The sequence below is a fragment of the Moschus berezovskii genome, chromosome 15 (genome assembly GCF_049115385.1).
Source record: "Moschus berezovskii isolate FMDL1 chromosome 15, NW_MosBer_1.0, whole genome shotgun sequence".
NCBI lineage: Eukaryota > Metazoa > Chordata > Mammalia > Artiodactyla > Moschidae > Moschus > Moschus berezovskii.
The window spans coordinates 18835039-18851299 of record NC_142474.1 but is presented as its reverse complement, the minus strand read 5'-3'; the positions used below and the strand labels follow the sequence as shown (position 1 = coordinate 18851299).

Genomic DNA, 16261 nt, shown 5'->3' with positions numbered 1-16261 from the left:
CTGGTCAGTGTCTTGGTCTCCGTCAGGGTCACCGAGAAGAACTCTATGAAGGGAAAGAACTACCTACTTCTAGAATTCCTAAAACAGAAAGTCTCTCCACTTTGCTGTCCCTATTACAGTTCCCTGATTTTCCCTTCACAGTGCAAGGCACATTCTCCTTTATTTAGGTAGTTAATTAATTATTATTTTTTCAAAAAAATTTTATTATGGTAAAATACACATAAGGGCTTCCCTGGTGGCTCAGAGGTTAACGCGTCTGCCTCCAATGCGGGAGACCCGGGTTCGATCCCTGGGTCGGGAAGATCCCCTGGAGAAGGAAATGGTAACCCACTCCAGTATTCTTGCCTGGAGAATCCCATGGATGGAGAAGCCTGGTAGGCTACAGTCCACGGGGTCACAAAGAGTCGGACACGACTGAGCGACTGAACAGAACAGAACAGACAGAACAGAAAATACACATAACATAAAGCTTACCATTGTAACCATTTTCAGAGCACATTCAGTAGTTTATATAACATACATATATTTTGTTGTTATTTACCTCTCCCTACTCCCCACTGAAAGCTCCTCAAGAGTTAAGTACGAACGACATCTTTGTTACTCACCATGGTATTCCATAATAGGGGAGACAAGAAAAGCTTGAGAAATACATGTTAAAGGAGTGAAGAAGTGTGTTTTAGCGGGGAACCCCACTGAGGAAGGAGGTCTTGGAAGTCAAACATGAATGGGCATAGAATGGACATATGACAGAGACGAGAGGATAATCTCTGTCAACATTGCTGGCGGGCATTCAACTGAGAATAGACTTCTCTTGCACTTGGTGGTGGCAGCTAGCGTGTGGGAAAGACCCAGGCTCTGGAGTCAGAAAAATCAGGCCCTGAAGCCTGGCTTTGCCCTGTTAACTCCCCCTGCAACCACGGACAAAGTCAGTCCAACTCTTGGCTTCTTCATCTACAAAATGGGGTTTGAAATAGCACCAACTTGCCAGGGCTGTTCTGATGTAGAATATGCTCAGGCGCTCAATCATGTTTCTTTGTGACCCCATGGACTGTAGCTCATCAGGCTCCTCTCTGTCCATGGGATTCTCCAATCAAGAATACTGGAGTGGGTTGCCATTCCCTTCTCCAGGCTGATGTAGAATGGATAACAGTAATTGGCATGGTGTCAGTTTTCAATTAATATGCATTAGCTCTTTCCTTCTTCCCTTCCTAGCAGGCTGTAGCCTGCAGACAGAAAGGGGGACTCAGCTTCTCCTGAGTTGGACTGCCACAATGCACCCAGCTTATGTCCCTTCTCTTTCTCCTGGAAGCGTTCCCTGACCCAGTGTGTCAGTAATTTTCTTCTATGGACTCTCCACAGTTCCCTAAACTTCTCTTTACAAAGTTCTGGTCTGTGTGTGTGTGTGTTAGTAGCTCAGTTGTGTCTGACTTTTTGCAAGACCATGGATTGTAGCCCACCAGGCTCCTTGGTCCATGGAATTTTTCAAGTAAGAATATTGGAGCGGGTTCCATATCCTACTCCAGGGAATCTTCCCAACCCAGGAATTGAACCTGCATCATCCCATGGATGGAGGAGCCTGGTAGGCTGCAGTCCGTGGGGTCGCTAAGGGTCGGACACGACTGAGCGACTTCACTTTCACTTTTCACTTTCACACATTGGAAAAGGAAATGGCAACCCACTCCAGTGTTCTTGCCTGGAGAATCCCAGGGATGAGGGAGCCTGGTGGGCTTCCGTCATGGGGTCACACAGAGTCGGACACGACTGAAGTGACTTAGCAGCAGCAGCAGCTCCTGTAGTGGCAGATGGGTTCTTTACCAGTAGGGCCATGTGGGAAGCCCAGAAGCTCTGGTCTAATGCTACTGAAATGATTTGAGCCAGGCACCTCCCCTAGCCATGCTGAGGAAAAGCACTGAGAGGCTGTTTGGGTAGAATCAACCCCAAAGGCTCTTGCTCCCAGAGGACTTTGAGGTCCAGAAGAAATGGGTTGGAATCAGGCTCTGCCATTAATTCCTACCATCTAGGCCAAATTGGGTTTCCCTGGTGGCTCAGATAGTAAAGAATCTGCCTGCAGTGCAGGAGACCTGAGTTCGATCCCTGGGTTTGGAAGATCCCCTGGAGAAGGGAATAGCAACCCACTCTAGTATTTTTGCCTGGAGAATCCCAAGAACAGAGGAGCCTGGCAGGCTATAGTCTATGGGATAGCAAAGAGTCAGACACACACACACACACACACACACACACACGGCAAGTTACTTAGCTTTTCCATGGCCACAGTTCATACTCTATGGGATAGCAAAGAGTCAAGTTACTTAGCTTTTCCATAGTTCATAGTCTATGGGATAGCAGAGTCAGACACTACTGAGCAACACACACACACACACACACACACACAGAGTCAGACACTACTGAGCAACACACACACACACACACACACACACACACACACACACACACACACACACGGCAAGTTACTTAGCTTTTCCATGGCCACAGTTTATCCTTGAGAAAAATGCATATAAATGTCACAATGACTTTACAGAGGTGATTCTCAAGCTGTAACTGCAGGAAATCGCCTGGGAGACATTCCTAGAGTTTCTTATCAGCAGGTTTGTGTCAGGGCACAATAGTTTGCATTCCTAACCAATTTCAGATGATAATGAGGCTGCCCATTGAGGACACTGTGAAAACCACTGTTCTAGGAGGTTCCACGGAGAAGGCAATGGCAAGCCACTCCAGTACTCTTGCCTAGAAAATCGCATGGACAGAGGAGCCTGGTAGGCTGCAGTCCGTGGGGTCGCTAAGAGTCGGACACGACTGAGCGATTTCACTTTCCCTTTTCACTTTCACACATTGGAGAAGGAAATGGCAACCCACTCCAGTGTTGTTGCCTGGAGAATCCCAGGGACTGCGGAGCCTGATCGGCTGCCGTCTATGGGGTCGCACAGAGTCGGACACGACTGAAGAGACTTAGCAGCAGGAGGTTCCAAGAGTCTGATGTGAAACTATGGGTGCAGCTCCGAGCACAAGACAAACGAATGTTACTATTACTGTGTCTATCCGGTGGAGTCCTCTTCCAGGCACTCTGCTCCACAGAAAATCTAACCCCTTACTTCTTCACCCCCTCAACCACCCCGCGGGAGCCGGTTCCAGCCGCCAAAGGCAGGGGCAGCACAGGTGGGCGGGGCGGCCTGAGTGAGAACGCGGGCAAGGGGTGGAGCCAAGCGTGGGCACTGCTGCGCCTGCGTGCGGAAAGAGGGGGCGTGGCCCAAGCTCCGGGCCGGAAGCGGGAGGCTGCTGAGGCGGGCCCGCTGGCGTCCCCTTTCCGGCTGGTCCCCATGGAGGCGCTGGGGAAGCTGAAGCAGTTCGATGCCTATCCCAAGACTCTGGAGGACTTCCGGGTCAAGACCTGCGGGGGCGCCACGGGTAGGGCGTGGCGGGGTCGGGGTCGCGGGGAGTGGGGTGTCCTGGAGGCCGGGGCGCCTGGAACCTGTCCGGCCTGCCGGGGGCAGAGGGAGAGGCACAGAGGCCATTCTGACCCTCGCTCCCTGCCCTGCAGTGACCATTGTCAGTGGCCTTCTTATGCTACTATTGTTCCTGTCGGAGCTGCAGTATTACCTCACCACAGAGGTAAGGGGCGGGGCCTAGTAAGTGGGCGGGGCTTGACATTATAGTGGTAGGAGCTTATGGAATGGGGCAAGAAGAGGCTTGAGGTGAAATCTTACTAAGGTAGTCCTGCCCCAGGTGCATCCTGAACTCTACGTGGACAAGTCACGGGGGGATAAACTGAAGATCAACATCAATGTGCTCTTTCCGCACATGCCTTGTGCCTGTGAGTACCTCACCATGGGTGGGAATGGCAAGCCCCAGGGTTCTCAGATAGGCTTCCAGGTTCACAGCTCCAGCCTTAGGTTCTGGACTGGACTCCAGGAGAACCTCCTTCCCCTAGTCCACTGCCGCCCCAAAACAAGCTCAGCGTCCCCTTACTCTCCAAAACCCTTGCCCTTAGGACACAGCCCTTTACCCTGACCTCCTGCTTCCAGATCTGAGCATCGATGCCATGGATGTGGCTGGGGAGCAGCAGCTGGATGTGGAACACAACCTGTTCAAAAAACGGCTTGATAAGGATGGCTTTCCCGTGAGCTCAGAGGCAGAGCGTCATGGTAACTTGGGGGGAAGAGGCCAGATCTCAAATCCCAGAGCTGGACATGCCCAAGCCCTACCTTCTGGCAAGTGGGCTGTGACTGACTCAGTGACACATGAAGCAGCTAGGACCCAGAGAAGTCAAGTGGCTTGCCAAGGGTCCCCCAGCTATTAAGAGGCAGAGTGGGCTGAAATCCTGGCTTTCTAGCTTCTGTGTATTGAGGAGAGTACTCTACGTGGCTGTCATTCTGAGGTCCCGAATCCCTGCCTATTGTGGTTGAGTAACAGAAATCGGAGGATGAGTTCTATGTGCCTTGGCAGAACTCCTTTAGGTGGACCCAGGCTTCTCTGGCTGACTACTTCCCTGTCCCACAGACTGACTTCAGCCCATAATGCTCTTCCTCTTGGAATGCAGGATGGCTTAAGTTTAAGTCTTTGTTCTTGAATTAGATTGCCTGAGTTCAGATGTAGCTTTGTCTTTTGCTGTCCATGTCCTCGGCTATTAAGTTGTGATAAACAGTTATACCTACCACATGGAATTGCAGGATCAAATGAAGTAATACATGTATAATGCCTAGTTCAGAGTGTTGTTCACTTTTAGCTTCCTTTCTTTTCTCTGTGTCCTCCCAGTGCCTCCATTAATTCAGTTTCCCTCCATAACAAACCTTCCTGAAAGCTCTGATTTTTTCATACCTTAGAGATTGCTTTGTTGGTCAGCTTTATCATTTGTTCATTCAAATGTTGAACACCAGTAAAACCAATAGAATTTGCTATAGGATTGAATATGGAGTCAAGATTGATTCCAAGGCTTTGGTCTGAGTGAGTGAATGATTTAATGACCAGAGAAGGAAGAGGATTTTTGTGTATGGGTGGGAGAGGTGGGGGAATGTATATATCTCCACTTCTATGTAACAAGTAACCCCAAAAGTTAGTGACTTAATTCAACAAACATTTGTTTTTGTCAGTTTCTGTGGGTCAGGAATTTGGGAGCGGCTTGGTTAGGTTGTTCTGACCATTGCAGTTGGCAACATGGAGGTCACTGGAAACTGAATAGAATAGTTTTGATACTGTTGGGATGAAAATCTAATCACAGAGCAGAAAAGGAAGTGGAGACATCAAGTATAGATGACCCTTCCAGGAGTTTTGCTGTAAGAGAGAGCAGAGAAGTGGGGTGGGGACTGGAAGAGAGTGCATGAGGGTTGGTTGGTTTGGTGTTGAGATTAAGCCAGGTCCTGTTGCTTCTGTCTTTTTAGTGGAGATTGAAAGCAAGGTCATTAGCTAAGAGTGGAGAAAGGGGAAGGGATTTTGGCAGCCTAAGGAGAGAGGAAAAGGTATAAATTAGTCATCTCAGAGAATGGAAGCGTGAACGAATTAGTGAAAGGAAGTAGGGTTGCCAGGCAGTCTTGAGGGAGGCACAGGAAGAAGCAGGCCCAGAGAGCGGACCTCGGCCAGGAGCTGGGTTTGCTAGACTTATGCAGTGAAGGGAGAAGGGAACAAGTGACTTGCGTTCGTGTGCAAGAGAAGAATTACAGCAGTGCACTAGAGAATTTTTTCCCCAGCTTTGTGGATGTATAACTGGAATATAGCATCATGTAAATTCAAGGTATACAACATGATGATTTAACATACATATATATTGTAAGACGATTACCATAGTAGGGTAACAGCCATTACCTCACAGTTACCTTTTTTAAGATCTACTCTTAGCAGCGTTCAAGTTTACAACTTCATTAACTATAGTCCCCATGCTGTTAGATTCCCAGAACTTATTCATCTTATAAATGAAAGTCTGTGCCCTTTGACCAACATTTCCCTTTTTCCCTACCCCTGAACCCCTGGCAGCCAGCCATCTACTGTCTTTCTATGAATTTGTTATTTTTAGATTCTACACGTAAATGAGACCATAACAGTATTTGTCTTTCTCTGTCTGACTTATTTCACTTAATGTAATATCCTCAGGTTTATCCATGTTGTTGAAAATGGTAGGATATTCTTCTTAATGGCTGAATAATATTCCAATATGTACACATACAGAGCTTCCCAGGTGGCCCAATGGTAAAGAATCCGCCTGCCAATGCAAGAGACACAAGAGACACAGGTTCGATCCTTCGGTTAGAAAGATCCCCTGGAGGAGGAAATGGCAACCACTCCATTGTCCTTGCCTGGAAAAGTCCATGGACAGAGGAGCTTGGTGGGCTACAGTCCATGAAGGCACAAAGAGTTGGACACGACTGAATGACTAAGAGCACATACCCATATACATATACATACATGTATACATATACATAATATATATTGGTTTGGTCAAAAAATTTGTTCAGGTTTCCCCATAAGATGTTCAGAATATATAATATTCCAATATATTTCTATAAAATGAAATATGTGAGACGCACAAGTCACAGTTTCTTTATCCGTTCATTTGTTGATTGACTCTTATGTTGTTTTCATGCCTTGGTTATCATGGATAATGCTATGGTAAGCCTGGGACTACAGATATCTCTTCAAGATAGTGATTTCTTTCTTTTCTTTTTTTTTTTTGCATATATACCCAGAAATGGGGATTGCTGGGACATATGGCAGTTCTATTTTTAATTTTTTGAAGGACTTCCATATTGTTTTCCATAATGACTGTACCAGTTTACACTCCCACCAGCAGTGCACAAGGGTTCCCTTTTCTCTGCTTTGTTGACAGTACTTATTTAATTTTTTGTTTTTGTTTTTTCCAATAATAGCCATTCTAACAGGTGAGGTGATATCTAGTGGTTTTGATTTGCATTTCCCCGATGACGAGTAACATTGAGCACCTTTTCGTGTCCCTGTTGACCAACTGTATGTCTTCTTTTGAAAAATGTTTATTCAACTCCTTTGCCCATTTTTAATTGGACAAATTGGGTTTTTTGCTGTTGAGTTATATCAGTTCCTCAAGTGTTTTTGATATTAACCCCTTATCAGAGATATCTTTTGTAACTATTTCCTTTGTTCCATAGGTTGCCCTTTCATTTTGTTAATGGTTTCTTTGCTGTGCAGAAGCTGTTTCTTTTGATGTAGTAGCACTTATTTCTTTTTGCTTTTGTCGCCTGTGCTTTTGGTGTTGTATCCAGAAAATCATTGCTGAGACGAGTTCTTTCCCTAATGCTTAGTGCCTGACACCATAGTATGTACTATGTAAATATTAGGTTTATTATTGTTTATTATTATTGTTTATTATTCCTAAGCCACAGGCCAGAGGGCCCATGCAAGGGTTATGCTGTGCTTAGTCACTTAGTCATGTCCGACTCTTTGTCACCCCATGGACTATAGCCCTCTAGGCTCCTCTGTCCATGTGGATTCTCCAGGCAATAATACTGAGGTGGGTTGCCATACCCTCCTCCAGGGGATCTTCCTAACCCAGGTGTCAAACCCAGGTCTCCCTCATTGCAGGCAGATTCTTTACCATCTGAGCCACCAGGGAAGTCCATGCGTGGGTTAGGGGTACCGATTTCACTGCCCCTGCCCCTGGCTCATGGCCCTGCCTCTTGCCCTCTCCTTAGAGCTTGGGAAAGTCGAGGTGAAGGTGTTTGACCCTGATTCCCTGGATCCTAATCGCTGTGAGAGCTGCTATGGTGCTGAGACGGAAGACATCAAGTGAGCCAGGGTCAGGGGTCAGGCTGGGGGGGTGGGGAGCAGGGCTCCCATCAGGTGCTTTTTGTCAGTCATCCCCAGCCTCTATTGGATGCCGTGTGTCTGTGTGGGGGGGCGGAGCGGGGGGAGGTTGGCCAAGAATTTAGTTGGGATGGACTATGTGCCTTGGTCACTGATCCCAGGTCAGGTGTCAGGCTCAGTGGCCAGGCTCTTCCTGGGGGCTGCAGAGCTGGGGACGCGGTCAAAGTGGTCCTTGTTCTGGCTCAGTGGTAGTCTTGAGTCCAGCTGCCTTGGTTCCACCTGTGTGTCCTTGGGCCAAACTACATAACCCTTGTGAAGGGGGTGAAAAGGACACCTTTCTCATAAGACCTACCTAGGGAATAGATGTATTTTCTGTGTACAGCACTGAGACTGAAAGGCCCAGCCGGGTTCTTCCTTATACTGTTATTTTGTTTCTCAGGCCCTGACCCCTGAGAGACCCCTGATTCAGCACTCTAGGGTAGAGCCTGGGAAGATGTATTTACAATCTTATTTTTTTAATTTAGGTAAAATATACGTGACATGAAATTTACCATTTTGACTGTTTTCATTTGTGCCATCTGTCAGTATTAACTACATGCATAGCCCTGTGTGACCATCACCATGATCCGGTCTAAAACTTTCCATCACCCCAGACAAAATGGGAGTATGTATGCTTTAACAGCCCTGCTGCCGCTGAGGAAACATACCTGGAGGACTCTGGATGATCCAGGATGAGGCTGGGGAGGCTTTGTTAGTGGGCGGCACTGCCTTGTTTCCCAAGGTGCCGGCACTCTTTCGGTGCCTCTCTGACGCTCCCCCGCACCGCCCCTCTTCAGGTGCTGTAACTCCTGTGAGGACGTGCGGGAGGCATATCGCCGTCGAGGCTGGGCCTTCAAGAACCCGGACACCATTGAGCAGTGCCGGCGGGAGGGCTTCAGCCAGAAGATGCAGGAGCAGAAGAACGAAGGCTGCCAGGTGTACGGCTTCCTGGAGGTCAACAAGGTACAGGAGGAGCCGAGGTGGGACAGGCCAGCTGGGCTGTGGGTTGGCCCCAGTCCACTGAGACTCGAGGGCACACTTGCCCTCAGGGGACGAAGGACAAAGGGAAAGGAGGAAACGGCTGGAGGATGAGAGGGCATCTCCCCCCAGGTGGCCGGAAACTTCCACTTTGCCCCCGGGAAGAGCTTCCAGCAGTCCCACGTGCACGGTAAGCAACCCAGATCAGCCGGGACACCTGGCGAGTTGGAGGGCCCCTTCTCCTGCCTGATGCTTTTTTGCCTTTGGCCCAGAGCAGACCCTTGTCTCAGGGCAGTGGTTTGGTATACAGTTAAGGGCACTCGCCAAGGAGCCAGACCATCTGGCTTCAGATTTCAGTTTTAGACCTTCCAGGTTGTCTGCAACTTTGAGAAAGTTCCTTTGCTTTTTGAGCTTCAGTTTCCTCCTTTCTAAAGAGGTGAGGATAGTACTTATCTCCTATGCTGTTTGGGCAGATTAAAGATGATAGCAGGGAACCTGGCGTGTGGTAGGTACTTGTTTAAGTGGCAGCCCCCAGTGTCAAGTAACCCACATGCGAGACTTTGACAGAATCAGAGCTGGTTTGGAACCCAGGTTCTGCCGCTCTCAAGCTGTGTTGAATTGTTACATATTGAGCCCTACTCAGTTTCTTCTTCTGTAAAATGGACCTGAAATAGTACATGCTTTACAGTATTGTTCACAAGGGTGAATAAATGGAGATTTATTCTCATTCCTTTTTTCATTCATACATTCACTAGATATTTAGTAATCACCTATTGTGATTGCCTAACTTCCCTGGTGGCTCAGAGGTTAAAGCGTCTGCCTCCAATGCGGGAGATCCGGGTTCGATCCCTGGGTCGGGAAGATCCCCTGGAGAAGGAAATGGTAACCTACTCCAGTATTCTTGCCTGGAGAATTCCATGGATGGAGAAGCCTGGTAGGCTACAGTCCACGGGGTCGCAAAGAGTAGGACACGACTGAGCAACTGAACGGAACAGAACGGAGTCATGTGCTAGTCTAGGTGCTAAGGATACAGCAGCAATCAAAACAAAGTCCCTGCCCTCAGAACATTCTAGTAAAGAGAGAGACAGTCAACAAGTACATATAAAGATACGGTATATCAAGAATATATTTAAGTAACTCAAACCCAAAAAAGGCAGGATAAGAATGATTGAAGTGAGAGGCTTGGGTGAGATGGTATGTGTGTGTGCTGTTCCATGGAGGGTGTCAGGGAAGACTGATAGGTAACATCTGAATGAAGATTTGAAGTGAGTACAGGGCATGGCCATGTGGATGACTGTGGGGAGGTGTTTCAAATAGAAAGAACAGCGAATGCAAATCCCTAAGACAGGAATGTGCTTGGTGAACTCAGGGTTCAGGGAGGAAGTTAGGGTGACTGGAGCACAGTGAGCTGAGCTGCATGGTTAGGAAATAAGGTGAGGGAGGTAACAGGGCCCTGTCGTGTAGGGCCTGGCAGGGCATTGTAGGGACTTGGGCTTTTACTTGCCGTGAGATGGGAGGGTGTCGTAGGGCTCTGAAGAAGTTTCAGGTGATCTGACTTGACTTTGACTTAACGCTGATAGGCAGCATTCTGCTTTGTTGAGGAGCCTGGTGGGTTGTGGGTGAGGGGCAGAGTGTGGGAGGACGGGCGAGAGAGGCCAGTTAGGAGCTGTCGCAGCGATCAGTCGAGGCACCAGGTGACGGGCTGGGCTGGGTTGGGGGTAGAGGCGGTGAGACGGGACCGTGGATATTTCAGAGGTGGAGCCGAGAGGGGTTGCCGACAGGTGCGAAGGTGAGGGAAGGAGGAGTAAAGGTGACTCTGCAGGACGAAGTTCCCATGTAGTGAGAAGGGGAGGCTCGGAGGAACAGGTTTAGATGGTTGGACTGAGAACATGAAGCCGCCTTTGACATGTTCAGACCAATGGGATATCACCCCAGACATCAAGTAGGCAATTGGCCACTCCAAGTCTGGAGTTCAGGAGAGAGGTCTGACCTAGAGATACACATGTTGGAGTCATCTGTGTATTTAAAATAACCATGAGACTGGATGAATCACCTTTCAGATGGAGATGAGGGTAGATGTAAGAGGAGAGTTCAGGGGTCTAAGCGCCGGGCCCCCAAAATTAGAGGACAGAAGGAGGCAGCAGCAGAGACACTGGGGAGATGAGAGTGTGACCCAGAGAGTGATATCCTGAAATTAAGGGACGGGTGTGTTTCCAGAGCTGTGTCAGGTGCTTCTGGACGTCAAGTAGAACGACCATGGGGTGTCTAATGTGGCTGTGGTCATTATGACCTTAACAGAGTAGTTTGGGCCAGGAAGCACCCACTGAGTAGTTCAGGAGGGCGTGGGAGAGGAGTTGCTGGTGGTGAACAGAGGCAGCCCTTGAGGGGCTTGCTCTCAAGGGGAGGGGGAGAGGGGCCCATCACTGGAGAGAATGGAAGTCAAGGGGGAGTTTTGTAAGATGTGTGGTATAGCCATGTGTCAGCATGCTGTTGGAAATTGCCTAGCGGAGAGAACAGAAGTGATGCTCTGTAGATGAGAGGGACATTTGTTGGAGTGAAGTCCTTGAGAAGGAAAAGGAAGACAATGTAGTGCCTTAGAGGTATAGAAAGTCCCAATTTGGCAACAGGAGGGAAGGCAGACCTGCATAAGTACAGGTGGGTTGGCAGCAGAGTGACATGGAAATCATCTGGAGTTGTGACAGGGCCGTCGTCAAAGAGAGTGTGACAGCGAGTGGCCAAAACTAGAGCTCCGGTGTGAGAGGACTGAGTGGTGGTTCTGTGTGGGTCTCCAGGCGATTCAAACAAATGGGGATAGAAGGTGGTGTCGTGCCATGAGCTGTAGACCGGAGATTTTTAGGGAAAATCAAGGGAAATGAAGTGATCTAGAAATGGAATCAAGGAGCACGGAGGACCTCTGTTAAGGCCAGGAAGGAGGACAGGTGGAAGAGTAGTCACTGCTTGGGGGCTGCAGGGGTGAGCCATGCTGTGGCCAGAGTGTGAGCGGGAGGAAGGTGTGGAGGTTGGAGATGTCGGGGTTTTGCTGATGAGTAACAGGGCATGTGGAAGGACCTAGAAGGGATGGGAGTCAGGATTGTACTTGGGGACATACAGAGCCACATGGTGGTAAGAGTCCAGGGAACAAGAGATGACCTGGCAGTCCTGAGCTGCCTGGTAACAAAGGACAGAAGTAACGGGCTCAGTGAAAATGGCCCTGCTGGTCTTCAAAGCGGTCTGCGGGGATGCGCCTGAACATTGGGGCGCATCTGGAAGGGTCAGGGAAGGTGGGTGGTCTCACTGGGATTGTAGGAAGACAATCAGTGTAGCTCTTTGGCACAGAGCCTGCGGGCACTCAGTGAGTGGTGACCCGTCTTTGCTTCTCCATCTGGCTGTTGTCAGAGCAGGGAGCCCAGGGCAAAGGGTCCCCCATACCCTCAAGGGATATTCCAAACCAGAGCTACAGCTCCCCAAGGCCAGAGGCTGAACTGAAGGCCTGGAAGCTAGTTTCTGACATCGTGTTGATTTGGGGTTGGAGAGGGGAAGATTGTAAAGTTTATCTTAGATCCTACCTGGTCTTCAGAGAGCACCAAGGCTCAGCGAGAACAACTGACCTGCCCAAGGTCACACAGCTAGGAAAGTGACCCTCTGGGCTCTAGGTCTTTTGTTTTTCCTAGGCTACCACAGTTCTGCCCCAAGCCCCCTTGCACTCTTCTCTGGCCAGGGGAGGGGACCAGGAGGAGGCCTGTTAGCTGAGTCCAGACCCTGCTGCTGAGGCAGGAACATCTGGTCCTCCCTTCTGCCACGTGTCCTGCTCTGTAGTTCTCGCTGTGAAGCTTTGAATCTTTTTTCTCTTCCTCCCTTTTCTCTCCCTCTCTCCCCCATGCTGCAGTACACGCTGTGGAGAGTAAGTGGCCCTACCCCCGGGAAGCCACGCCCCCATTTCTGGGGCAGCCTGTTCTCCCAAGAAGCCGGGTGGGTGTGGGTGGGCCTGGGAGGAGCGCCTTCTCTGGCCTGATGGCTGGGTGACTATAACAAGCGGTGGGTGTATCCGTTAGCTGGGGTTCCTTGTAGCAGGAGGGATCAGGGTTCAAGGGCAGGAGGAATTTGTTCTGGAACGGGGTGTAGGGTGCCTGCTGGGTTCCCTTTGGTGGCTTGAGGGTGGGAGCAGGGGAGGCCAGGAAAGAATTTAGACCACATTCTTAAGTCCTACCTCGCTTTGGGGTTCAGTGACTGGCCCATCAGCTCTAGTTCCTGAAAGACCTGAGTCAGTGGGCTTTATCTCCCGAGATGCAGGGCCTCAGGCCTTGGTGAGAGCAAAGGTCTGGAGTGGTACCCATGAGCTCCCTGGGAAGAAGTGGGCCCTGTAGAGGGCATGAACTCTCACCGCTCATGCAGGCCCACAGCAGGCCCTCTGGCTGCCCTCAAGCAGGGCCGGGCTGGTGGGTGAATGAGGGGTGGAAGACGAGCCAGGCAGGTCACGGTCCAGCAGGAGTGGGGAGGCCCGAGTAAGGGTCTGGAGAGCCTGCTCCCCTGCTGACACCTTCTTCCTTCTCTCCTAGTCCACGACCTGCAGAGCTTCGGCCTCGACAACGTACGTACCAGATGGAAACCATGGAGGGCGGATGGAGGTGGAGGCCTAGTTGCTGCCTTCATTCTCTGTAGAGACATCCTGGGATGGGAGAGGAGATACAGAAAAATGAACCGCGTTCTGACAGGGGTGCAGTGTGAGGATCGCTGGTGTGACTTTTGAACTGAGACCTGCATAGGCTAGAGATGGGGGATGGGCTTGGACAAGAGCATCTGGGCAGAGGGAGCCTGGAGTGAGGTCAGGAAGGTTGGGGCACTTCTGAGGAAAAACAGGGGTGTGTGGTTGGTTGAGGATAAGCCTGGAGGGTTGACAGGCATTGTGCCATTCAGAACAGTCTGGTCTCTTTCCGGAGCAGTGGGAGGCTGTTGGCTTCCTTCGGGCAGGGTCATAATGGAATCAGATTTGCAGTTTTTAAAAGATCCCTCTAGTGGCTGTTTGACTCGACAGGAGCAGAACAGGTGAGGGAGCTGAGAGATCTGGGGCCCTCCAGCCTAGGCCACCAGGAGTGTTTGCTGTGATTGTCTCATGTGTGGCTGCAGCCAGAACCTCAAACTCTGCAGCCCCGTGAGTTCCCAGACCCTGAGGAAGGAGTTCCTAGGTGGGGGGTGGGGGTGTCTGTCTCAGGCAGGTTCTCTAAGGGAAAACCCATCTCTGCACACCCACTCCCCAGACTCAGGTGCCCCTGTGTGAAAAGCCTTTGAGAGGGTGGGGCCTGTCGGAGCCTCGAGTGCTCAGAGGCCCAGGCGCTGGTATTGCTTGCAGATCAACATGACCCACTACATCCGGCACCTGTCATTTGGGGAGGACTACCCGGGCATTGTGAACCCCCTGGACCACACCAACGTCACGGCACCCCAAGGTACGAGCCCGGGAGGTGGCCCCCAGCGGCCCAAGCCCTGCTCGCACCCACGCCCAGTGCCCTCTTCTCCCCGCAGCCTCCATGATGTTTCAGTATTTTGTGAAGGTGGTGCCCACAGTGTACATGAAGGTAGACGGAGAGGTGAGTCCGAGGGGGCCCAGACCTCAGGGCACCGTCTGGTGCCAAGCCCGTGAATTCCTTCAACCTGGGAAGTGAAGTCCTGCTCTTACCCCGTATGCTGGCTGACAGGGTGATTTGCCCCATCGCTGGAGCTCAGGCCCCAGGCTGTCAGATTTCAGAGCCCTTTTTCTACTTGCCATCCCCTCCTCCCGTGTACACTCTCCGCCTCTCTGTCCCCCACGGTCTGCCCTGGGCCTGGGGCTAGCCAGGCTGACCCTTCCATGCCCCTCCCTCCTATCTCTCCTGTGGCCTGTGGAGCAGCATCTCTGCAGACAGGTAAAATGCGTGAGGACTGAGTGGAGAGGTTGCCAGGCCTAGCATTGCCCGGGGGTCATGGTGCAGCCTTGAAGAGTTGCTATTCTCCCCCACTGAGCGGGTCCACCATACGGAGCTGGGATTGGGAACCCGTAAAGAGCTGGTGACTGGAGGGAAAGCGGGGATGGCCAGGCTGCACAAGGGCGTTGAGGTAGTCCCCGGGCCTTGCAGTGTTTGATTCCAGCACGGGGCCTCGCTTTCTCCTCCACACTGTCAAGGCGCTGCCAAACCAGGCTGGAGCCGGGGGTAGGACTGAGGGGTTGGGAGCCAGGTCCCAGACCTGGCCCTGACCCAGTCTTCCCTCCTGTGCCAGGTGCTGAGGACAAACCAGTTCTCTGTGACCAGACATGAGAAGGTCGCCAACGGGCTGATGGGCGATCAGGGGCTTCCCGGAGTCTTCGTGCTGTACGAGCTCTCGCCCATGATGGTGAAGTTGACAGAGAAGCACAGGTGAGGGCCGGGGAAGGGAGGGGCCTGGGCCTGCAGGGAGCAGGGTGCCTGCTGACCGCCGCTGCCCTTCCGCCAGGTCCTTCACACACTTCCTGACGGGCGTGTGCGCCATCATCGGGGGCATGTTCACAGGTCAGAAGCTGTGGGGTGTCTGGCTGGGGTTGAGGGGGAGTGGGGAGTGGAAAGCTTGACACCCCCTCCCCCAAGTCGGGTTTTGGTTGACGGAGGAGGGGCACTTCAAGGGCCAGAAGGAGATGCTGACCTGGCCAGTCAGGTGACAAACCAGGGGCCAGTGCCAGCCTTGGTCTCTCTCCCCAGTGGCCGGACTCATCGACTCTCTCATCTACCACTCAGCTAGAGCCATCCAGAAGAAAATTGATCTAGGGAAGACAACATAGTTGCCTGTCTCCCCACCCCTCCCCTGTTTTTCCTGTTTCTCTTTGACTTTGGTGATTTCCCAGCCTCTTCTTACCCCCCCACCCCCATTCAGAGAGGCAGCTGCAGCTCCAGGCTGTTGGTGAATCTATTGATTGTGATACACTCGCTGGTCTCTGTGTGGTTCTTGGGTCTCACTGGGGTGTGGAAACAACCCCTCACTGCAGCCACTTACTGAAGGCAGTCAGGACTGGCAGATCAGAGCAGGTGGCTCTGGGGGCCCCATGTGGAAATCCCCGGCTTAATAGGACTTTGTTCAAACCAGACTGATGTCCGCCCCACAGCCCTGTCAGTCCTCCCACTGTGGTCTTCAGGCCTTTTGGGTTCAGCCCCAGGGCTAAGATGGAACTTTCCAGGATGAGCTTCCTGGAGTCATCGCAGCTCCCAAGCTTGTGAGTTTCTGACCCTACTGGTTATGGGCCCTGTGTGCAGACTGGGACTTGCCCCCCTAGTGATGGCTAAAGCTGGGGCCCCTCCCTGCCACCCTGGGCTCAGTCACCTGATCCTCTCCTGCTTACTGACCCTGCTCCATGCCAAGCCCCTACTGGCTCCTGGTGTCCAAGGTGGGTCCAGCCAGGTCCTTTGCAGTTTCCTAGGTGGACACAGAACTGAAAAACGGGGAGGGAAGGTAGTGGTGC

The 16261-nt window shown here is 51.2% G+C and overlaps 1 protein-coding gene across 1 annotated transcript; it reads left to right on the top strand.

Moving 5' to 3' along the window:
• The first annotated feature begins 3261 nt into the window (after window positions 1-3261).
• On the top strand, window positions 3262-15728 carry ERGIC3 (ERGIC and golgi 3). The gene is made up of 13 exons (XM_055436336.2): window positions 3262-3423; window positions 3557-3627; window positions 3742-3829; window positions 4041-4160; window positions 7671-7764; window positions 8619-8784; window positions 8932-8989; window positions 13356-13387; window positions 14147-14243; window positions 14320-14384; window positions 15052-15188; window positions 15265-15320; window positions 15507-15728. Exons 1-13 carry the CDS (start codon window positions 3336-3338, stop codon window positions 15584-15586), a joined length of 1152 nt encoding a protein of 383 aa, XP_055292311.1. The 5' UTR covers window positions 3262-3335; the 3' UTR covers window positions 15587-15728.
• The last annotated feature ends 533 nt before the right edge of the window (window positions 15729-16261 follow it).

What these genes read in the sequence shown, in the direction of transcription:
- ERGIC3 (XM_055436336.2), top strand. Translation starts at nt 3,336, where the DNA reads ATGGAGGCGCTGGGGAAGCTGAAGCAGTTCGATGCCTATCCCAAGACT. An exon ending in TCCGCACATGCCTTGTGCCT is followed by an intron (nt 3,830 to 4,040) that starts GTGAGTACCTCA and finishes TCCTGCTTCCAG; the next exon opens with ATCTGAGCATCGATGCCATG. An exon ending in GCTTCCTGGAGGTCAACAAG is followed by an intron (nt 8,785 to 8,931) that starts GTACAGGAGGAG and finishes ATCTCCCCCCAG; the next exon opens with GTGGCCGGAAACTTCCACTT.